This window comes from Chiloscyllium punctatum, chromosome 30 (assembly GCF_047496795.1).
Source record: "Chiloscyllium punctatum isolate Juve2018m chromosome 30, sChiPun1.3, whole genome shotgun sequence".
NCBI classification, from domain to species: Eukaryota; Metazoa; Chordata; class Chondrichthyes; order Orectolobiformes; family Hemiscylliidae; genus Chiloscyllium; species Chiloscyllium punctatum.
Genome location: NC_092768.1, coordinates 32,189,320 through 32,213,403, shown reverse-complemented (window position 1 = coordinate 32,213,403; position 24,084 = coordinate 32,189,320). Strand labels below are relative to the sequence as shown.

Below are 24,084 nucleotides of genomic sequence, written 5' to 3'. Positions count from 1 at the left end.
ACAGATTCTCGATCAAAGGAACTGAGCCTGTTCCTCAATTCTGAAACTCAGCAGGTCTGGCAGTAGCTGTAAAAGAGAAACACGGTCAACACTTTGAGACAAATGTGACTCTCGAATGTTGCTGCCCGGGTAAATTGTGAGAATAAGTAACTGAGAATGGAATATACACCCTGTCGTAAAAGTGGGTGATCTCGTGGTTTAACATGAGTGAGAGGTTTCACTGAGTGCACAGAGAGAGAGAGGTATTTTGGTGAAGGGGGTTCAAGTTCCACTGCAAGGGGAAAATGATCACAGGGGGATGGTTGCAAGGTAAGAATGTGACGGGCCTAGTAACCCAGAGGTAAAAACAAGGTAAAAACAAGGTAACCCAGAGACCTGGCCTAATACTTTGGCGGACACGGGTTTCAATTTCCAACTGAAGTCAATTAATAATTCTGGAATCGAAAGCTAACCTTCTGTGATGCTGACCTCGAAAGTATTATCAATTATCATAACACGTCCTCTTCATGAGTCATAGAGTCACACAGATGTACAACTTGGAAAGAGACCCTTCGGTCCAACTCATCCATGCTGACCAAATACCCCAACCCAATCCAGTTCCATTTGCCAGCACTTGGCCCATATCCCTCTAAACCCTTCCTTATCTGTTCTGGACTATATGTGTGACACCAGACCCACAGAAGAGGGCCATCTGATGGTGTCACTCAGTTTGAGGGCAATTGCAGATAGGCACCAACTGCCAGCCCTACCAGCAATGCCCAAATCCCATGAAAAAATAATATGAAAAACAAGATTGGAGGGCCAATTACGGTATGTTAACAGCATGGACAAGCAGCTAGACTGTCCATCTGTAAACCTTTCAAGCATGTGCCTGTGACAAAACATAAGAACAGGAGAGACTCCTGGTTAGACACCCACAGAAAGCAAAGGCAAGTCAATCCTGAACCTTGCTAAGCCTAAATATGAAATGCTATCTTAGAACATGGTACCCAGAAAGAGATGGAAGAATAATGGTGCCCCCTGGTAGGGTTAAATACTGAGGGCATAACCTTAACATTAGAGCTGGGCATTTCAGGCATGGTATCAGGAAAAAAAAAGCAGACAGAAGCGTGGAACTTTTTCCCGCATGAGTCATGTTGAGGATGGGATTGAAAGTTTGGGAACTGAGATACAGATTTTAGTAGGGATGAGCTCAATTAAGATGGATGGAAACCAGGAATTAAGTACAAGTCAGAATGATATTATAAGAGTCACAAAGGTTAGTCAGTCAAATGTAATCACAAAGGATGATAGCCTTTCTTGCAAGAGGAGTTCAATATAAATGTAAGGGTACCATGATTCAACCGTACAGAGTATTGAAGATCACATCTCAAATTAGCTTGTGTTTTGGTCCCCTTATATGAGAAAATACATAAATGCATTGGAGGCCATTGGAACTAATGAGCTGCCTTATGGAAATGAAGACTGAGCTTTCTTTTTCACTTGAGTTTTGAGAAGGGAGGGGGAAGTTTGAAATTGGATTTTATAAAATCCTGAATGGTCTCAACAAGAACAGCGTGGAAAGGATATTTATTGCAGTGGGTCAGCCCAGAACTAGGGGTCACTGTTTTGAAATCCGGGGGGGGGGCCATCCTTGTTGGACAGAGACGAGAGGAAATATTTGTTCTCTCGGCGAGTTGTGTGACTTTGGAAATTCCTGCTTGAGCAGGTGGTGGAGGCAGGAGACTGAATATTTTTTGAGGTGCAAGTAGATAGGTTCCGGTTAGATCAGGGTATCGAAGGTCATTGGCGACAAGTGGGTATGTGGAATTTGGAATATCAACAGATCAGATTTAACCTTATGGAATAGCAGAGCAGGCCAATAGCCTAATTCTGCTTTGAATCCATTTGGATGGCTGTAAGGCAGTCACAGAGTCATTGAGATGTACAGCACGGAAACAGACCCTTCAGTCCAACCCGTCCACGCCGACCAGATGTCCCAACCCAATCTAGTCCCACCTGCCAGCACCTGGCCCATATTCCTCTAAACCCTTCCTATTAATATACCAATCCAAATGCCTCTTAAATATTGCAATTGTACCAGCCTCCACCACTTCCTCTGGCAGCTCATTCCATACACACACCACCCTCTGCATGAAAACTTTGCCCTTAGGTCTCTTTTATATCTTTCCCCTCTCACCTTAAACCTATGCCCTCGAGATTTGGACTCTCCCACGCCAGGGATAAGACCTTACCTCTTTACTCTATCCATGCCCCTCATGATTTCATAAACCTCTATAAGGTCACCCCTCAGTCTCCGACCCTCCAGGGAAAACAGCCCCAGACTGTTCAGCCTCTCCCTGTAGCTCAGATCCTCCAACCCTGGCAACATCCTTGTAAATCTTTTCTGACCCCTTTCAAGTTTCACAACATCCTTTCAATAGGAAGGAGACCAGAATTGCATGCAATATTCCAACAGTGGCCTAACCAATGTCCTGTACAGCTGCAACATGACCTCCCAACTCCTGTACTCAATACTCTGACCAATAACGGAAAGCATACCAAATGCCTTCTTCACTATCCTATCTACCTGCGACGCCACTTTCAAGGAGCTATGAACCTGCACTCGGTTTGAGCAGGTTTAAGACAGAAACAGAAATTGCTGGAGAAACTCAACAGGTCTGGCAGTTTCTGTGGAGAGAAAGCAGAGTTAGCCCTTTCTTCAGAACTACTATGGTTTGAGAGTCTGATTGATCCATTCTTGCTCCTCCGTCTCTATGTCAAGGAACCCTACAAGACTCAAGCAGAACATTACAGCAGAAACCAGCACACATGTAGCACAATGTACAAGCTCAACCCAAGGCACCCCAGAACAGACAAGCAGACATACCTCATGCCGGGCCGCGCAAAGATATATTAAAACAGGAGGTTGAAAACATGGTGAAATAAATAGCTTTGAAGGAGTATTTTAAAGGCAAGAGAGAGAGAGAGAGAGAGGAATGGAACAGGTAGAGAAGGAATTTCAGAGAGTAGGACTGAGGCACAGCTGGAGTAGTATAACTCAGAGAAGTGCTAAAGGCCGAATGAAGGGCAGCTCAGAGGTTCCTGAGGGAGCCATGATGTGGAGGAGCTGATGTTGGACTGGGGCAGGCAAAGTTAAAAAATCACACAACACCAGGTTTTTTAACGTTCTGAGGGAGGGCCTTTTTGTAGGGCTGCTTTATATCCAAAAAACCCCTGATCTTGCTGGAGTGAGAGCCTGCGTAAGTCAGTGAATGCAAGGGTGAGCTGATGCTTACACAGGGTGGAGGGTGGGAGATCAACGAGCACAGTGTTGAGCTGGCCAGGTCTGGCCGGAATACAACGAAAGCAACATTCTGGAAACCTTAGATAAAACTGAGGTGATGCAGGTGAGGAAAAGGGTTTCAGATGCACTGAGGGATGGGCCAGAGTGGGTGGTCCAACATTCTCCCCTCTCTCCACAGACGTTGCCAGATCCTCTGAGTTACTCCAGCCATTTCTTCAGGCACAATTTCAGAGCGCGGTTCTCTGTTTTATTCTGTTTGTTTTGCTGATTTTCTGCTCTGCATTGCTCCTGCAATGGAAATTTCACTCCTCCACAGCTTAGAGTTCACATCAAGCTCCAATGTTAGGTCTGCCAAGGTTCTGAGATCTGGCCGTGGCTGATGTCAACTCCACCTTGCACTTGTGCTGGTGTCAACACCCATCTCCTCATTGTTCTGCAATTGCATTCAGCTCATTCACAGGGAGTTCCTCAACACAAGCTACTCATTACAAATCTGTAACAGTACTGCATCCACCAGCATTATCAGACCAGTCATTCCCACCCCACCCATCCCAGCACCCACTCCTGCATAAACACTACGTTATTCAACCTTATCCCCCACATGTTCACCGCATTCCCCCAGCCTCCTCTCTGAACACTTTACAGCAGTATGGGCAGAGTACCAGCCACTCTTCCTGCTCAGCCTATCAGCAGGATTGGCTGGGAAGGAAGCCGAGCTGAGCTGTGATCCCGGGCTGTTGATTAGCGGCTGGGCGTTTCACTTTTGCATGTTCTGATTCCTTCTTGATTGTCAAATCATTCACGGTTATGATACCCAAGGCCAACTTCCATTTCCCAATGGAAAAATCCGATGGGACCGTGCTCAGCCGCGGGCACAACAGTCCAGGAAATATCTATTCACCCTCCCCCATCCCCCTTCACCATTCCAGACTCACTCCTGTGCAGAAGGGCCTATTGTGTTGGTGTTGGGATCGCAGAGACCACTGGGTGACCTTATAGAAATTGATGAAATCATGAGGGTCATGGATAGGGTGAATAGTCAAGACCTCTTTCCCAGGGTAAGGGAGTCAAAAACTAGAGGTTTAGGGTGAGAAGGGATATATTTAAAAGGGACCCAAGGGGCAACTTTTTCACACAGAGGGTGCTACGCGTATGGAATAAGCTGCCAGAGGAAGTGGTGGAGGCTGGTACAATTGCAACATTTAAAAGGCAACTGGATGGGTACATGTATAGGAAGGGTTTAGAGGGATATGGGCCAAGTGCCGGCAAATGGGACTAGATTGGGTTGGGATAGCACGGATGAGTTGGACCAAAGGGTCTGTTTCCGTGTTGTACATCTCTGTGACTCTACCACCCTTAGTGTCTCTTCACTGCCAACATGGCATTTTTCAATGTGATCACAGACATAACACTTCCTCTTCTACCTCCATCTTCACCACTATTGAAAGCCCCAAACTTCCGAGGAGGTAAGTGACTCCTTTACTCATCCTCCCCAAGAATGTAGCTGTCCACACTTATCTCCACTGAAGCTCATTTACCATTCATTGAGTCAGAGTTATAGAGATGTACAGCACGGAAACAGACCCTTCAGTCCAACCCGTCCATGCCGACCAGATATCGCAACCCAATCTAGTCCCATTTGCCAGCACTTGGCCAGTATCCCTCCAAACCCTTCCTATTCATGTACCCATCCAGATCCCTTTTAAATGCTGTAATTGTACTAGCCTCCACCAGTTCCTCTGGCAGCTCATTCCATACACACACCACCTTCTGCATGAAAAAGTTGCACCTTAGGTCCCTTTTATATCTTTCCCCTCTCACCCTAAAGCTATGCCTTCTAGTTCTGAAATTTCTACCTCCATCAGGGAAACATTAAAATATTCTGCTTCCACTGCTTTTTGATAAAAACAAAGGGTTCCAAATACTCTCAACATTGAAAAATTGTTTCTGAATCTCTGCTTTAAATATATTGAGTCATAGAGATGTACAGCACAGAAACAGACCCTTCGGTCTAACCCGTCCATGCCGACCAGGTATCACTACCTAATCTAGTCCCACCTGCCAGCACCTGGCCCATATCCCCTCAGCCCTTCCTATACATATATCCATCCAGATGCCTTTTAAATGCTGTAATTGTACCAGTCTCCACCACTTCCTCTGGCAGTTCATTCCACACATGGTAAAAACAATGACTGCAGATGCTGAAAATCAAATACTGGATTAGTGGTGCTGGAAGAGCACAGCAGTTCAGGCAGCATCCAACGAGCAGCGCACCACCCTCTATGTGAAAAAGTTGCCCCTTAGGTCCCTTTTATATCTTTCCCCTCTCACCCTAAACCTATGCCGTCTAGTTTTGGACTCCCCTATCCCAGGGAAAAGACTTTGTCTATTCACCTTATCTGTGCCCCTCATGATTTTATAAACCTCTATAAGGTCACCCCTTAGCCTCCCATGCTCCAGGGAAAACAGCTCCAGCCTGTTTCGCCTCTCCCATTAGCTAAAACCCTTCCACCCTGGCAACATCCTTGTAAATCTTTTCTGAACTCTTTCAAGTTTCACAACGTCCTTCCTATAGCAGTTAGACCAGAAGTGCACATAATATTCCAAAAGTGGCCTAACCAATGTCCTGTCCAGCCACAACATGACCTCTCAGCTGCTGTATTATATATGAACCTATATTTTGATACAGTGACCTCTTTCAGATTGTCCTGAAAAATGAAACACCCTCTCCGCATTCATCCTGTCAAGGCCATTCAGAGTCTTAAATGTTCCAATCAATATTCTGAAAGTTTGTCCATATCTTATTGTTCTAATTCACAGCTTCCTTCAGTGTTTGTTTACACTCGCCCTCCTTCCTCTTCAAAGGAGAGATTGGACAGATTGGGGCTGTTTTCCCCAGAGCAGAGGAGACTGAGAGGGGAATGAATGAAATGCATAAGTTCACGAGGGGTATAGACAGAGGAACAGGAAGAAACTTTTCCCCTTCATGGACAGATCATGTCAAGGGGGCCCAGGTTTAAGGTACAAGACTGGAGGTTGAGAGGAGATGTGAAGAGCATTCTTTTTCTCCCAGAGGATGGGGGAAATCTTTTCGGGTAGTGAAGGCAGAAACCCTCATAACATTTAGATGCCAAGGTTGTGGGCCAAGTGTTGGATAAAAGGATTGTATTTGACAGGCTCAATGAGCCAAAGGGCCTATTTTCTGTGCTGCTGACCTTTCTGACAATCCCACCACCACCATATTGAAAAGTACTTCCAATTCCAATGCCCGAATTATTCCTATAACTGCTGAGTGAAAGAACGGTTCCAGGCTGCTACCCCGTGTCACACCAGTTCTCACCTGGTGCCGGTCTGAATGATGACCTTTAACCCAAATCTCCGTTGAGCAATGAGCTTACTGTGTGTGCTGACTCTACAAACTCTGACCGCAGGCAGGAATCTATTGCGCGTTACCTCACCCTTTGCAAAATCTAAAGCTTTGATCTTATGAACTCTGCTTCTTGAAGAATTGCATCAGATCGATCAATCATGACCCTTCCCACTTCCAGGTTGTTTTTATTAAATTTTTTGTTCTATTTTTGAGCAACATTTCCATTATGTTTCCTGCCATAAAGCTGATTAATTCCATCTCCTGTTTTAAATACCAACATTAGCTGATCACTTAACCGTTCATGATTCCCTCTTATTTTTGAATAAATATTTTATATTCTGCTATCTCTAACTTATTTTTAAAAAAGTTAAAAATCACACAACACCAGGTTATAGTCCAACAGGTTTAATTGGAAGCACTAGCTTTCGGAGTGCTGCTCCTTCATCAGGTGGTTGTGGTGTACACAATTGTAAGACACAGAATTTATAGCAAAAGTTTACAGTGTGATGTAACTGAAATTATACATCGAAAAATACCTTGATTGTTTGTTGAGTCTCTCATCTGTTAGAATGACCATGATAGTTTCACGTGTAAATCACAAAACCTTTTTTTTAAAAGTTACATTCTCAGGTTAACTATAGTGCTTCCAATTAAACCTGTTGGACTATAACCTGGCGTTGTGTGATTTGTAACTTTGTATACCCCAGTCCAACACCGGCATCTCCAAATCATTATTTTTTAAAATACTGCGTGTATACACATGTATTTGCACAGACAGCCGAGAGGACATAAGTTTGACAAACTTATGAATTAACTCTGTCCTGTTCATCTCATCTGCTCTGTGGTTCACACTGAATATTTCATTTTCATGGAGCCGTCTTGAGACTTGTGTTTTTTTTTACATTTCCAAAGTGGTGACCTGACCTGCCTGCTCCTCGGATGCTGCCTGAACTGCTGTGCTCTTCCAGCACCACTAATCCAGAATCTGGTTTCCAGCATCTGCAGTCATTGTTTTTACCTGCTTGAGGTATTGCCACATTTGTGTTTTTATTGCAGAGTTCCAACTCCAGCCGCACTTTGCTACTTCTTCACTCTTATTTCGTTCCGGCACTTGGCCAGGAAATGAAAGGGCTGCTCATTTTCCTTTCTGTCTCTCTCTCTCTCTCCCACTCATTGCCGTGCAAAAATTACAAACAAAACCCCAAGAGATTTGGGGATTTTCCAGCCGCATTTCTTTCATTCAAAACAGATGAACGGGCGGCCAAGGCTCCCCGAGCCAATGGCAGCGCAGCGGCTCCGTCCTGACCAATCGTGGAGCAGCGGGTTGGAATGAGCCGGCATTGTGACGCACCCTCGAAGGCACCTATTGGAGCCGGAGGGCGTGCCCGGAATGTAACAATAAAAGGGCGGGCTGCCCGCTGGCTGTCATTCATTCATTCACTCACTCACACAGTGGACCCAGGATGGAAGTGATTTACACTACAAGCGCTCTGCCTTTCAGTAGGACTTGTGAACTGAGCCAGCGGGTTAGATCAGACAGGCTGGCCATGAGCTTTCCCAGCCACAGGTCCAAAATGCCCCAGGTCTTCACTTTCGAGCCCATTCACGAATGCGAAAAACCAAAAAGGCGCAAGAAGCGATCTCTGAGAGTTCTCTATCCCCCTCGTCAGGTACGTTGAGAATTGCTGCTAGTAATAAAATGATATTCCCCACCGCCATTATCTTGCAATGTCTTGCAAACGTTGGATTTTTGTTTTTAAACGATTTTTGACAATTGGTTTCTCTCCCCCCCCCCCCCCCCCCCCCTTCTCTCTCTCTCTCTCTAGGTGAGGAGGCCACTTCCTACCGAGAAGGACATAACCAAGAGGCTCTTGTTGTTTTTCCTCTCCGTCGTCATCTTGCAAGTGTACATCGCCACGGAGGAGGAGCTGATGAGCCTCCCCGCGCCGGAGCCCAGCGCCGCAGAGCAAAGCCCGGCAGCGGCGGTGGCGAGCCCGTCCGCCCTCTCCGTTGTTGTCCTGCCCCGGTCCCTCGGCGACGAGGCCAACTGCAGCAGCCAGCAGCGACCTTCGGGCGGGCACTCGCTCCAGGCCACGAGAATCGTCCTGTCGTGCAAGATGTGAAAAGCACCGGCCCCCCCCTCTCTGGCTGATTTGTTCCTCCTTCGCTTGAGGAGGACGGGGAAACGCGAGCTGGCGTGAGCTGTCTGGAAGCCGGCCTCTCTGTCCAGAGCCTGGAACAAGTTGGATGCACATCTTTTTTTAAAAGGAGCTGGTCTCATCCAGTGACTGGGAGCGAAGGTTCACCTTCCAGCCGTCCTTGAACTTTCCTGCCCGGCTGCGATAATATATTTAAAAATCAGTAATTTATTCTGTGCGTGTTACCTCGATTGTATTTTAATTTAACGAGTTCGAAGATCGTAACTATATATCTATGGTTTATTTAAATACACTAAATTAATAACTTAATGCTATTTAATGGACAAACGACTTTATAAGTCTTTTGATGCTGAATTAGTTTTATGTTGAAGATCTCACTTGATAGTGGGAACAGAAAACTCACTTTATAACTAAGTCTGAATTTGTGAATGGATGAGGCACTATCCAATGTGCCTCTTTCATTTTGATGCTGGTATGTTCTGTGAACAAGGATTTTAATAAAACTGTTTTTAAAAAGTACTCCTAGTTTGTGAACTTTGATTTAATACTTTACCATCTGGATAAATTTCCTGTGATTTTTAAAATATTGGGAGTCAGTTGAATAAACTAGTGTTAAATTGCCTAACGCTCCTAAATTAAGTTCATTAGAGGCCATCCACTCCCATTGTACTGTGTTCAAATGTTAATAATGTCCATTACCCTTCATAACTTTAATAGGGTTTATGATTTTCCCTAAGTAAACATTAATCACACACACTGCTTCTGGCATCCTAAACAAAGCAATTACTATCAAAGCTGATCCTGCTACAAGTGCTTCCCCAGGCAGGTTGTGAAGGGTCCCTGGACTATTGTCTGCTTTCTCTCCACAGATGCTGCCAGACCTACTGAGGTGCTTAGATTAGATTACTTAGTGTGGAAACAGGCCCTTTGGCCCAACAAGTCCACACCGACACGCCGAAGCGCAACCCACCCATTCCCCTACGTTTACCCCTTTTACCTAACCATGGGCAATTTAGCATAGCCAATTCACCTAGCCTGCACCTTTTTGGTGCTGTGGGAGGAAACCCACGCACACACAGGGAGAATGTGCAAACTCCACACAGTCAGTCGCCCGAGTCGGGACTTGGACCTGGGTCTCTGGTGCTGTGAGGCAGCAGTGCTAACCACTGTGCTACCCACAGGTGCTTTAGTGGTTTCTGGGCTTTTTTTTTGTTGTTTCCTTGTTATGTTGAGACTGCATGGGGTACTGCAGTACTGTACCCAGTTACAGTCTCCCTGTTATGGGAAAAACTACTGAGCTGCAGAGGGTTCAGAAGTGATTTACCAGGATATTGTTGGGATTGCAGGATTTGAGTTATAAGGATAGGCTGGGAGATTTTTTCACTGAAGTGTAGTGGTTTGAGAGGTCATTTTATAGAGGTTTATAAAATCATGAGGGACATAGATAAGGTGAATGGTGGGTGTCTTTTCCCCAGGGGAGGGCAGATCAAAACTAGGGGGCATATTTGTGAGGAGAGAAATTTAAAAAAGACATAAGGGGCAATTTTTTTACATAATGGTTCGTGTTGGAATTCGCTTCCAAAGGAAATGCTGAATGCGGGTACAGTTGCAACATTTAAAAGAAGTTCAAGAATGAGAAATGTTTGGAGGGATATGGCCAAGCGGAAGGCAGCTGGGATTGAGTTTAGTTTGGGGTTATGGTCAGCAGGGGCTGGTTGGACCGAAGGGTCTGTGTGACTATAACAAGATTTTTTTTAAATCCTGAAGTGTGCTTTCACCCACCACTAAATCACCCATCTTTGCAATTAATTGTCAATTTACAAGTCATAGAATCCCTACAGCATGGAAACAGGCCCTTCGACCCAAGTCCGCACCAACCCACCGAAGAGTAACCCACACAGACCCATTCCCCAACTATTCTACATTATCCCAAACTAATGCACCTAATTTTTGCATCCCTGAACACTATGGGCAACGTAGTATGGCCAGTTCATCTGACCTGCACATCTTTGGACTGTGGGAGGAAACCAGAGCACCCGGAGGAAACTCACGCAGACACAGGGAGAATGTGCAAACATAGACAGTCACCCGAGGCTGGACTCGAACTGAGGTCCCTGGCGCTGTGAGGCGACCGTGCTGCACAACCTACATGCAAAACCTCTCAGGGACAGTGCATCAAGGTTCATAAATGGGTTGCTGATCTGTTACAACAGCTGCACTTCAGGCCTGGAAGCTGAGAGAAAAAAAAACGATCATCAGGGGAAAGGAATTGCTTCAAGCTTGGCTGAAAATGTTGTGCCATTTAACTGCAGTCTCTGGGGTTATGTTAGGTCTATTAATATTTGGCTTAAAGCATGTTTTTTTAAAAAAAATAACTCGATGCACTTTGTCTGAACTTTATTCTTAAACAATAATGTCTGTGTTTATAGTCGAGAATGTGGTGCTGGAAAAGCATAGCAGGTCAAGCAGCATCCAAAGTTTCAGACATAAGCCCTTCATCAGGACTGTGTTCATAATCAGGCAGAACCGATCACCCATCTACCTGAATTTAATGCATGGCTTCAATAGGGCCCTGGCTTAGCTTTATATAAATAATAGCAAACAAACAGGTTTAGATTAGATTCTCTACAGCGTGGAAACATGTCCTTCGGCCTAACAAGTCCACACCAACCCTCCAAAGAGTAACCTACCCAGACCCATTTCCCTCTGACTAATGCACCGATCACTATGGGTAATTTACCATGTCCAATTCACCCTAACCTGCACATCTTTGGACTGTGGGAGGAAACCAGAGCACACCCACACAGACACTGGAGAGAATGTGCAAACTCCACACAGACAGTCACCCAAAGCTGGAATCAAACCTGGGATTCTGGTGCTATGAGGCAGCAGTGGTAACCACTGAGCCACCACACCACCCCACATTGTATCGAACTGGTCTTTAGGCTTTACACCAATGTTCCCCTCCAATCACTGCACATTTGGTCACTGGATTGCTTTGTTTTCTCTGTCGGCGATATCCCTTTATGATGTTGAGCGCCTCTTGGCTGTGAAATGACACAAGTGTTGTTAACGGAGAGTTTCCCTTGTGGAAACCCGTCCACCTCTCCAGTGCTCAGGACATCTGCATCATGGAAGTCATTCCCTCCAGTATTAACCAATCCAGTGTTCCCTTTATCAGCATTTTCCATCCTGCAAAAATCGGTCCTCCTCCAAAGGTCTGTATCCTAATTTTTGCAAGATTCACCTATCGACCCGGTGCGTTCTGTTACGCTGGTTTCTAGTCTGCCAGCACTTTGATGTGAATACTCACCTACCTGTTTTCAGGTCCTACCATGCTGCGATCTCTGCCAACTCCTCCGGCCTCACAACTCTCAGATATATCTGTACTCCTCCACTCAAGCATCGTGCACATCCTGAATTTTAATCGCTACACATTGGTGACCATGTCTTCAGGTGCCTGGGTGAAAAGTTCTACAACTCTCTCTCTCTTGCCTTCACTGTCTCACCTAAACTTACCAGATAATGCATGGCTAATAAAGGGTGGACGCTGGGAATTTGTTTCTGTCAGGCGGGGACTCTAGGACCCATTGGCATAGCCTTAAAATTAGAAGGGGTCAATTTAGAACAGAAATAAGGAGACATTTCTTCAACCAGAGAGTGGTGGGCTTGCCACAGAGTGCAGTGCAGGCCGGGACATTAGATGTGTTCATGGAAGAGATTGATAAATTCTTAATCTCGCAAGGAATTAAGGGATACGAGGAGAGTGTGGGTAGGTGGAGTTGAAACATCCATTAGCCATGATTAAATGGCGGAGTGGGCTTGATGGGCCGAATGGCCTTGCTTCCACTCCTATGTCTTATAATCCTATGGTCATATGGAAAGCAACAAATGCTGGGGATCACACCATGTCAGCCAGCGTCCACGGAGACAGAGCAAGTTAACGTTTCGAGTCTAGATGACTCTTCATCACTCGAACATTTGTTTGCTCTCTCTCCATGGACACTGTCTGACCAGCTGAGATCTCCAGCATTTGTTGTTTCCTGTACAGATTCCAGAATCTGCAGTCGTTTGTTCCTTCACTATCTCGTGTTCCTTTCCCTTAAGACAATCCTGAGAAGTTATTTCTTTGGCTTGCCCTGTCCTAATATTTCCCGTATCTGCGTGGGTTTCCTCCGGGTGCTCCGGTTGCCCCCCACAGTCCAAAGGTGTGCACGTTAGGTAAATGTGCCACGCTAAGTTGCCCATAGCCAGGTGAATTAGCCATGGGAAATGCAGGGTTACAGGGATCGGGACGGGGGTAGGTCTGGAATAATCATTCATCATTACATTGTCATTTGTGCACCACTGCTTATTGTCTAGTCATGTCAGGAATTACAGAGCTGTCTTGCCTGGTTTGCACTTCTCTATGCACTTCATTCTGCCCTGTGTCTGACTGTACTCTCATGTAGTCTGTGTGTCCATATAGCACCTTGGTCCTGGAGGAACACTGTCTCGTTTTTATTGGACCAGCTGTATATGGTAGAAATGACAAATAAAGCTACTCTACTTTAGAGGGTCAGTGTGGGCTTGATGGGCCGAATAGCCTGCTTCCACACTGTAGCCCATATCCCTCTAAAGTCAAAGAGTGTGGTGTTGGAAAGGCACAACCAGTCAGGCAGCATCCGAAGAGCAGGAGAGTTGATGTTTCAAACATAAGCTCGTCATCATTCCTCATGCTCGATACATCGATTCTCCTGCTCCTCAGATGCTGCCTGACCAGCTGTGCTTTTCCAGCACCACACCTTTTGACTCTGATCTCCAGCATCTGCAGTCCTCACTTTCTCCTATCCTGAATATATGGTAGCTAATAGAACAGCCAATTTAAGGTAACCGGTTGAGCTCATAAAAACACTTCATTCACACTTGCAACACAAGGAGCTCCTTCTGCTAACAAAGAAATATGTTCAAGAATTGTGATTTTTTTTTGAACAGCACAGTAGCTTGAGGATAGTTGATTTGAGTTTGGCCTTCTTGAATTTAGCCTGGTGATGTAAGCTTTTGTTCTGGTCGGCCTTATTCAACGGGCAGCCCACTCATCTCTGAGTCAGATGATTTAAATCCTTTCAGGAGATTTCAGCTCATAACCCAGGGAGACACGCCTGCAAGACCGAGGGAGTGCCACACTATCAAAGGGACCGTCTTTCAGAAGGAATTCTTATAACCGTGGCCCCACCTTGTTGCCTCAGGTCCCAGTGAAGACTCCCACCTCATTATTCAAAGGACGAGGGTGATTCCCCTAAACTTGAAACATTCGAATTAAACAACATGGCATTCAGTCACCTGTCTCGAACGGGCCCAGGCACTTCTGTGGAAATTTCACACATAGTTACTATTACAGCCTACATCACAAAACGGGGCTACTGTCGTGTATTGTAACAAGGTCAGCCAGATAGATTTCACAAAATATGAGTTCCCTGATTAGGGCTGTTAAGATAAGAACAGGGGTGTCGGATATTCTCTTTGAGAGTTGGCTCTGAGGAACCTGGACCAGTGTCAAGGGCTCTACATGTGTAAATAAAGGGCAACTTGATGACTGGATACCAGCTTCTGTGGAGTTATTTCAACTCCATTTCAAATGACTTCAATGCTCGTTAAGTACTTTGAGGTGTGCTGAGGTGGTTAAAATACATAAAACAGTACAGCACAGCGCAGGCTCTTCGGCCCTCAATGTTGTGTCACCTTTTACCCTACCCTAAGATCAAACTAACTGACATACCCTACGTTTTACTATCATCCATGTCCCTGTTTCAGAGTCGCTTAAATGTCCCTAATGTATCTGACTCGACTACCGCCGCTGGCAGTGCATTCCATACACCCATCACCCGCACCAATCAACCCCACCGCCCCATGGCCCAACATTTCAACTCCCCCTCCCACTCTGCCAAGGACATGAAGGTCCTGGGCCTCCTCCACCGCCTCTCCCTCACCACCCGATGCCTGGAGGAAGAACACTTCATCTTCCACCTCGGAACACTTCAACCCCAGGGCATCAATGTGGACTTCACCAGTTTCCTCATTTCCCCTCCCCACACCTTACCCCAGCTCCAACCTTCCAGCTCAGCACTGTCCTCATAGAACATAGAACATAGAACAATACAGCACAGAACAGGCCCTTCGGCCCACGATGTTGTGCCAAACTTCTATCCTAGATTAAGCACCCATCCATGTACCTATCCAAATGCCGCTTAAAAGTCGCCAATGATTCTGACTCTACCACTCCCACGGGCAGGGCATTCCATGCCCCCACCACTCTCTGGGTAAAGAACCCACCCCTGACATCTCCCCTATATCTTCCACCCTTCACCTTAAATTTATGTCCCCTTGTGACACTCTGTTGTACCCGGGGAAAAAGTTTCTGACTGTCTACTCTATCTATTCCTCTGATCATCTTATAAACCTCTATCAAGTCACCCCTCATCCTTCGCCGTTCCAACGAGAAAAGGCCGAGAACTCTCAACCTATCCTCGTACGACCTACTCTCCATTCCAGACAACATTATGGTAAATCTTCTCTGCACCCTCTCCAAAGCTTCCACATCTTTCCTAAAGTGAGGCAACCAGAACTGCACACAGTACTCCAAATGTGGCCTAACCAAAGTCCTGTACAGCTGCAACATCACTTCACGACTCTTGAATTCAATCCCTCTGCTAATGAACGATAGTACTCCATAGGCCTTCTTACAAACTCTATCCACCTGAGTGGCAACTTTCAAAGATCTATGTACATAGACCCCAAGATCCCTCTGTTCCTCCACCTGACTAAGAACCCTACCATTAACCCTGTATTCCGCATTCTTATTTGTTCTTCCAAAATGGACAACCTCACACTTGGCACGGTTGAACTCCATCTGCCACTCCTCAGCCCAGCTCTGCATCATATCTAAGTCCCTTTGCAAACGACAAATGCCCTCCTCACTGTCCACAACTCCACCTATCTTCATATCATCTGCAAATTTACTGACCCACCCTTCGACTCCCTCATCCAAGTCATTAATAAAAATTACAAACAGCAGAGGACCCAGAACTGATCCCTGCGGAACTCCACTTGTAACTGGGCTCCAGGCTGAATATTTACCATCTACCACCACTCTCTGACTTCGACCGGTTAGCCAGATTTCTATCCAATTGGCCAAATTTCCCTCTATCCCATGCCTCCTGACTTTCCGCATAAGCCTACCATGGGGAACCTTATCAAATGCCTTACTAAAATCCATGTACACTACATCCACTGCTCTACCCTCATCCACATGCTTGGTCACCTCCTCGAAGAATTCAATAAGACTTGTAAGGCAAGACCTACACTTCACAAATCCGTGCTGGCTGTCCCTAATCAAGCAGTGTCTTTCCAGATACTCATAAATCCTATCCCTCAGTACCCTTTCCATTACTTTGCCTACCACAGAAGTAAGACTAACTGGCCTGTAATTCCCGGGGTTATCCCTATTCCCTTTTTTGAACAGGGGCACAACATTCGCTACTCTCCAGTCCCCTGGTACCATCCCCATTGACAGTGAAGACGAGAAGATCATTGCCAACGGTACTGCAATTTCCTCTCTTGCTTCCCACATAATCCTAGGATATATCCCGTGATATATCTCATGACATGTCCTACCTGCCAATCTCCCTGCCCATCGATCCGCTCCACCCTCCTCTCTGACCTATCACTCCATCATCTTGCACACCCCTATCAAATCACCTTCCATCCTTCTTCACTCCCAGTGAGAAAAGCCCTAGCTCTCTCAACCTTTCTTCATAAGACAAGAATTAGACAAGAAAACAATAAGACAAGAAATATAATTTTAATGAATTCATTCATTCACATTTTTTTTCTATTACTTGTAACTACCTCCAGCAATTCAGAAATGAATCCAAAATTTCAATCCTAAATATCCAAGCGCTTGCCAGAATGGACATTCAAAAATTTCTGTTGCCAATACCCCAGATCATATTGTTTGGTATTTCTGCATATCTGCTGCCTTACCGTCGGCTCTGCATGGAGAAATTCCAATTTCAGACATACCAAAATTTAATGTTAACTTATTAATTGCCATCATACCAAGATTCTGACAAGGCAAAAGAATTGCTGATACATGACAATGAAAAGATCATGTCTGAGATTGTCGGGTATGATCTCACCCGTGAGAACCAACGATTTGTGTGATGGGCTCAGAGCAAGCCACTCTAGGGAGTTAAAGAACGATTGTGGATTTCTTTCTAGATCAAGGGGTGTCAGGGTCAAACTCTCCTTTGTTTGGATGAGAATATCCAAACACTCCAGGGGTAGTGAAGCAGCCGTTAGATATTAACGAAGGGCACTGGTTTAAGAACCCACATACTGCATATGCACTGCTGACTGATGCACCAGAATGCAATTTGAAATATTTCAATAATGCTTAATTAAACTGATCACCATTGACTCACACTCACAGCAACATGTGAGGCAATGTAGCTGGCACCTGCATGAGTTATGGAACATTGCTGTGAAAGGGAGAAAGGAAATTGACTGTGGGAGGGGCAACTGAATCATCAAGTATGTAATCAAGTGCATTCAAAGCCAATTGCCCGTGTCGAGTATAAAGACGCACAGGTTACTATGTAACTTCCTCAACAATGTAGGTCTGAGATAAACCAAAAAATATCACACAAGTGCAAAGCAATTTGCAGTTACCAGGCAGGCATGATGGAAAGAAGCAGAGAGCTCAGTTTTCTTGTGGTACCTTATTGTGTCTCGTAAGGGAGTATGGAGACAGGATAGTCAGTCCCTCTGGTGAGTTCTCAGGCATGCTGAATCAAATTGCATCTATCTGCCTTGATTCCCTCAGCCTTGACACTCTGACCTAATGACGATGATTAGATTCCCTACAGTATGGAAACTGGCCCTTTGGCCCAACAGTCCACACCGACCCTCCAAAGAGTAACTCACCCAATCCCCTTTCCCTCTGACAAATGCACCTAACTCTATGGGGCAATTTAGCGTGGACAATCCACCTGACCCGCACATCTTTGGACTGTGGGAGGAAACCGAAGCACCCAAAGGAAACCCACGGTGGGGTGGGGGGGGGGGGGGGGGGGGGAGCGGGAGGGGGAGGGGGTGTGCAAACTCCACACAGAGTCACCCAAGGCTGGAATCGAAGCTGGGACCCTGGTGCTGTGAGGCAGCAGTGCTAACCACTGAGCCATCGTGATGTCCCATCTACCACGCTCTTGTGCCACAGCAGCATTGTCCCTGCCTCTGGGCCGGGACGGTCACGTTCAAGTCTCTCCTGCCCTGGAAGGGTGCCATGACATGACAGAACAAGTTGATGAAAACGAGTCACCATTTTTAATTGATTCTCAGCATCGTCAGATTTTTGAGGGACGCAAACACTCCCGGTAAGATTTGTTTGAAGGGATGCTGCCTGCAATCAAGCCCCTTTACATCGGTAGCTCGAACCTTATGGTTATCCTCCCTTTCACGACACTAGCCCAGCTGGAGAAGATAGTTCAACTCTCACTACACGATCAAATAATTTAATCACCATAAACAGCTTAGTTAGATCTGGCCTTAATCTTGCACTTTCTCAGTTGAAGCGCACTCCTCATCAAGAATGTACCATGAATAGAGACGATCGGTTTCAAATAGGGGAAGGTGTCATATGGGCATATGTGGGTGGCATGGTGGCTCAGAGGTTAGCACCGCTGCATCACGGGCATCAGGGACGCCGGTTCACTTCCAGCCTCGGGCTACTGTCTGTATGGAGTTTGCATGTTCTCCCCACGTCTGCGCAGGTTTCCTCCCACAGTCCAAAGATCTACAAGTTAGAGTGAGTTGGCCATGCTAAATTGCCCCATAGTGTTAGATGCATTCGTCAAGGGTAGGGGAATGGGTCTGATTTATACTCTCTGGAGGGTCAGTGTGGACTTGCTGGGCCAAATGGCCTTTTTCCATACTCTAGGGAATCTAATCTATATGAATCGGAAACAGGAGGAGGCCATTCGGTCCTCAAACCTGAACAAGGTCATGGCTAATCAGATTGAAACCAAATACTGCAGCCATGTTAGAGATGGGAAAATCACACTGAATGAAATGAATGGCAAGTTAACTTGTCTGGATGATTAGAAATATGTAGCACAGGATGGGACTATTTAGTTCATTTCTCTCTCTCCCTCAAAAACACTGCTGACAGTTCCCTTTCGAATGTTTAACCAATTTCCCTTTAAATGTAACAACTGTATCTTCCTTTCAAGCAGTGCATCGTGGCCTCAGAGGAGATCATTAGTTATGAGACTGGAAGAGTTCTCTGTAGTTGCCCACCCAACCCCATAGAACCTTGAACCACGACCTCCAAAGTCACAGAAGGAAGCCATCCAGCCTGTTAAAGCCCCTGCTCACTCCTTAAATGGTCAACTCACCCAGCAGGGAGGAGAAGGTGAGGACTGCAGATGCTGGAGAGTCAGACTCGAGAGCGTGACACTGGAAAAGCACAGCAGGTCAGGCAGCATCCGAGGAGCAGGAGAGTCGACGTTTCGGGTATGATTCCTGATGAAGGGTTTCTGCCCGAAACGTCGATTCTCCTGCCCCTCGGCTGCTGCCTGACCTGCTGTGCTTTTCCAACTCACCCAGCAGTCCATGAATACAGTGCGTCACCACCTGGTCAAGGAAGATCAGATCAATTAAATAGAACATTGAACATCGCAGCACAGTACAGGCCCTTGATGATGTGCTGAACTGTGAAAACCTGGGAAATCCTAAATTGCCCAGTGTTGAGGGACATGCAGGCCAGGTGGATCAGTCACGGGACATGCAGGGTCACAGGGAGAGAGTGGTGGAGGGTGGGATGCTCTTCAGAGGGTCGGTGTCAACTCGCTGGGCTGAATGGCCTGTTTCCAATCTGTAGGGATTCTGTGATTCTATGATCTTGCCAGTGTCTCTCACGTTCCGTGAGGGAATAAAAGAAAGTGAAGAAAAGCCACATTATTCTCACAGACCACACAGCGGATACTGACCATAGGGTGACAGAACCTTTCCACTGTGTTTAAACAGGATATACTTCACTCTGAATCTAGAAACTTAAATCTAAGCAAGGGCAATTATGGAGATATGAGGTTGTCCTGGATGGAAAAATATACCACGAGGGTTAACAGTAGACAGGCAACGGGAGCATTCATCAAATTAATTCTCGGTTTTCAAAACGATATGCATCAAATTAAGGCAATAGCTACTCAAAAGAAACGGCAACAGAGTCACACCTAACAAGGGAAGATAAAGGAGACAAAACCAAAGAAGGAGGCTTATAAAGTTGCTGAAAAATGTTGCAAGTCTGTGGATTGGGAGTATTTTAGAATTCAGCAAAGAGGATTGAAGAAATTGATGTAGAGATAGGGAGTAAAATATGAATATATAATAGCAAGAACTTAAATGTAGAGTCATACAGTTATAGAGTCATTGATTCGTACAGCATGGAAACAAGCTGTCCATACCAATCATAATCACAAACTAAATAAGTCCCACCTGCCTGTACTTGGCCCATATCCCTTCAAACATTTTTTATTCATATACTTATCCAAATGTTTTTTAAACAGTGTAACTGTAGGCACATCCAGCACTTCCTCTGGAAGTTCACTCGACACGCGAACCACTCTCTCACCTTAAAAATATGTCTGGATTAGTGGTGCTGGAAGAGCATAGCAGTTCAGGCAGCATCCAACGAGCAGCGAAATCGACGTTTCGAGCAAAGTTTCCTGATGAAGGGCTTTTGCCCGAAACGTCGATTTCGCTGCTCGTTGGATGCTGCCTGAACTGCCGTGCTCTTCCAGCACCACTAATCCAGTATTTGGTTTTCAGCATCTGCAGTCATTGTTTTTACCTTAAAAATATGTCCCCTAGCCTTGAAATCCCCCACCCTAGGGAAAAGACACCTGCAACTCATATTATTTCTACCCCTCATGACTTTATGAACCCCTATAAGGCCACCTGTCAACCTCCTACACAGTGAAGCAAGTCCCAGCTTATCAGCTCCTCCCTATAACGCAAACCCTCCATTCCTGGCAACATCCTGGTCAATCTGTTCTGAACCCTCTCCAGCTGAATAATACCCTTCCTGTAACAGAGCGACCAGAACTGGACACAGTACTCCAGAAGAGGCCTCACATAAGTTGTGTGCAACCACAACTTGGCATCCTAACTCCTGTACGCAATAGTCTGAGCAACGAAGGCAAGCGTGCGAAAGACTTTCTTAACCACCCTGTCTACCTGTGATGCAAATTTCGAAGAATTATGTACCTGAACCCCTAGGTCTCTCTGTTCTATGACACCACCTAAAAAAAAGTGAGGTTGGAAGATACTGGAGATCAGAGTCAAGAGTGTGTTGATGGATAAGCACAGCAGGTCAGGCAGCATCCGAGGAGCAGGAGAATCGACGTTTCGGGTCGGAGCCCTTCATCATGAATTTCCTGATGAAGCGTTCCAGACTGAAACGTCAATGCTCCTGCTCCTTGGATGCTGCCTGACCTGCTATGCTTTTCCAGCAACATACTCGCAACACTATCTAAGGCCCTACTTTTAGTTTGTAAAGGAGTATATAGGTATAAAAAAGAAAAGATTAGTAAAGCCAAATGCGCCCATCACAAAGCTAGTCCTTCTTCTGTTCCAAAAGCTATTCTTTGGCTCAAGGAGACTCTGCCCTTGATCCAACCAGGCTCTGATCAGACTGATTTGGTACAGAAATGAAAAGGATTTTGAGAGGTACAGATCTGTTGGCCCCAGGACCGTAAGAAACAACAGAGAGTTGTGAACACAGCCCAGTCCGTCACGCAAGCCAACCTTCCACCTATTGGCCCCATCTGCACTACTCTCTGCCTCAGGAAGGCAGCCAACATCATTAAAGATATCTCTACCCTCCCCCACCGCCCGCCTTCGCTCCCCCCCGTCCCCCCACCCCCAGTTAGAATCTCTTCCAATCTCTGCCATCAGACAAAAGGTACAAAAACCTAAACACACATACCAACCAGTTCAAGAACAGCTTCTTCCCCACTGTTATTAGACTTCTGAATGGAACTCTGAAATTTTAAATTTCATGTTGAGCTTGCTGTTTTTACACCTTCCCTACAGCTGTGACATTGTATTTCTCGCTCGGTTCTATTATCCTAATGCACTTTGTATGGTGTCATCTAACTGTACGGCACGCAAAACAAAACTTTTCATTGTATCTCGTTACATGTGACAATTACAAAACAAATCAAAAAGAAAATACTGGAATGTAATATGACGATGCGTTTCCTGGTCATTTAGAATATTATTTTCTGACTGGATGGAGTCAAATAGATTTATGAAGGCAAAATCATGTCTGACAAACCTGACAAAGTTTCTGAGGATGTTATGAACAGAGTTGATAACAAGAGGTAACAGTGGATGAGGTGTATTTGGATTGTCAGAAGCTTTAGATAGAGTCCCATACAGAAGGTTACTAAACAAAATTAAAGCACATAGGATTGCAAATAACATACTAACATGGATTGAGGATTGGGGTAACAGGCAGAAAGCGCAGTGGAAATGAATGGTCTTACTCAGAGTGGCAGATGGTGACCAGTGAGGTACCGCAAGGATCACTGTTAGGGCCACAACTATTTCCTATCTTTATCAATGAATTGGATATGAGGGGCCAACTATAACATCACCAAGTCTGGAGATGGCACAAAACTTGGTTGAAATATAAGTTTCAAAAAGCCTTCGGGGATTTAGATAGGCTGAGGGAGTGGCCAAGAGCATGGCAAATGGAATGCAACATGCATAAGTGTGAAGTTATCCACTTTGATCAGTGGAACGAAGATGCATAATGTTTCTTTAAATGGTGTTGATGTGCAAAGCGTGTCCTTCCTAATAAGCTACTGAAAGCCAGCATGTAGCCGCAGTAATCAATTCAGAAGGTAAACAGTACATCAACCATTACTGCAAAAGAATGTGAGTGAACGTCGGAGGTAAAGTTCGTAAGTTTGCAGATCACACCAAAATTGGTGGTGTAGTGGACAGCGAAGAGGGTGACCTCGGATTACAATGGGATCTTGATCAGATGGGCCAATAGGCAGAGGAGTTTAATTTAGACAAATGTGAGATGCTGCATTTTGGGAAAGAAAATCAGAGCAGGACTTATACACTTAATAGTAAAGCCCTGGGAAGTGTTGCTGAAGAAAGAGACCTTGGAGTGCAAGTTCATAGTTCCTTGAAAATAGGATTGCAGATAGATAGGATAGTGAAGGCGGTGTTTGGTATGTTTTCCATTATTGGTGAGAGCATTGAGTATAGGGGTTAGGAAGTCATGTTGCAGCTGTACAGGACATTGGTTAGGCCACTTTCGGAATATTGTATGCAATATTGCATCCTATCGGAAGGATGTTGTGAAACTTGAAAGGGTTCGAAAAGGTTGCAAGGATGTTGCAAGGGTTTGAGGGTTTGAGCTATAGGGATTGATAAATCCTTGGGCACATTACTTTCACTCTAGAGTGTTGATAGATTTGGCTGGGGCCTTGGAGGATGAGGGGTGACGTTATAGGGGTTTATAAAATTATGAGGGGCATGGATAGGGTAAATAGACAAGGTCTTTTCCTGGGAGTGGGGGAGTCCAGAACGAGAGGGCATAGGTTTAGGGTGAGAGGGGAAAGATATAAAAGGGACCTAAGTGGCAACTTTTTGACCTCTATAAGGTCACCCCTCAGCCTCTGATGCTCCAGGGAAAACAGCCCCAGCCTGTTCAGCCTCTTCCTATAACTCAAATCCTCCAACCCTGGCAACATCCTTGTAAATCTTTTCTGAACCCTTTCAAGTTTCACAACACCTTTCCAATAGGACGGAGACCAAAATTGCAGGCAATATTCCAGCAGTGGCCTAAAGATAATTTTATGAATAAAGTAGATTTTTGAAATAAAAGATAAGAATGCAGGAGACAAGTCAGGAGTGCTTTGGAATAGCTGTCCAGACACAATGAAGGTCTGAATGAGGACTTCAACAGCAGATGAGCTCCATAAGGGGGCCAAGTTAAGTGAGGTGACAGGTTGAAATAGTGATGATGGTCTTTGAATCATAGAATCTACATTTACCCCTGACTAATCTACACATTCCTGAACACTATGATGCAATTTAGCACGGTCAATCCACCCTAATCTTTGGACTGTGGGAAGAAACCGGAGCACCCAGAGGAAACCCACACAGACATGGGGAGAATGCGCAAACCTCACACAGTCACCCGAGGCTGG

At 45.5% G+C, this 24,084-nt stretch overlaps 1 protein-coding gene across 1 annotated transcript; it reads left to right on the top strand.

Annotated features, from left to right (window-relative positions):
* Nucleotides 1-8,077: 8,077 nt before the first annotated feature.
* LOC140455395 (radiation-inducible immediate-early gene IEX-1-like) lies at nt 8,078-9,334 on the top strand. Its single transcript, XM_072550201.1, has 2 exons — nt 8,078-8,326; nt 8,483-9,334. The coding sequence occupies exons 1-2, from the start codon at nt 8,120-8,122 to the stop codon at nt 8,777-8,779; spliced, it is 504 nt and encodes a 167-aa protein (XP_072406302.1). The 5' UTR covers nt 8,078-8,119; the 3' UTR covers nt 8,780-9,334.
* The last annotated feature ends 14,750 nt before the right edge of the window (nt 9,335-24,084 follow it).

What these genes read in the sequence shown, in the direction of transcription:
- LOC140455395 (XM_072550201.1), top strand. Translation starts at nt 8,120, where the DNA reads ATGGAAGTGATTTACACTACAAGCGCTCTGCCTTTCAGTAGGACTTGT. An exon ending in TTCTCTATCCCCCTCGTCAG is followed by an intron (nt 8,327 to 8,482) that starts GTACGTTGAGAA and finishes CTCTCTCTCTAG; the next exon opens with GTGAGGAGGCCACTTCCTAC.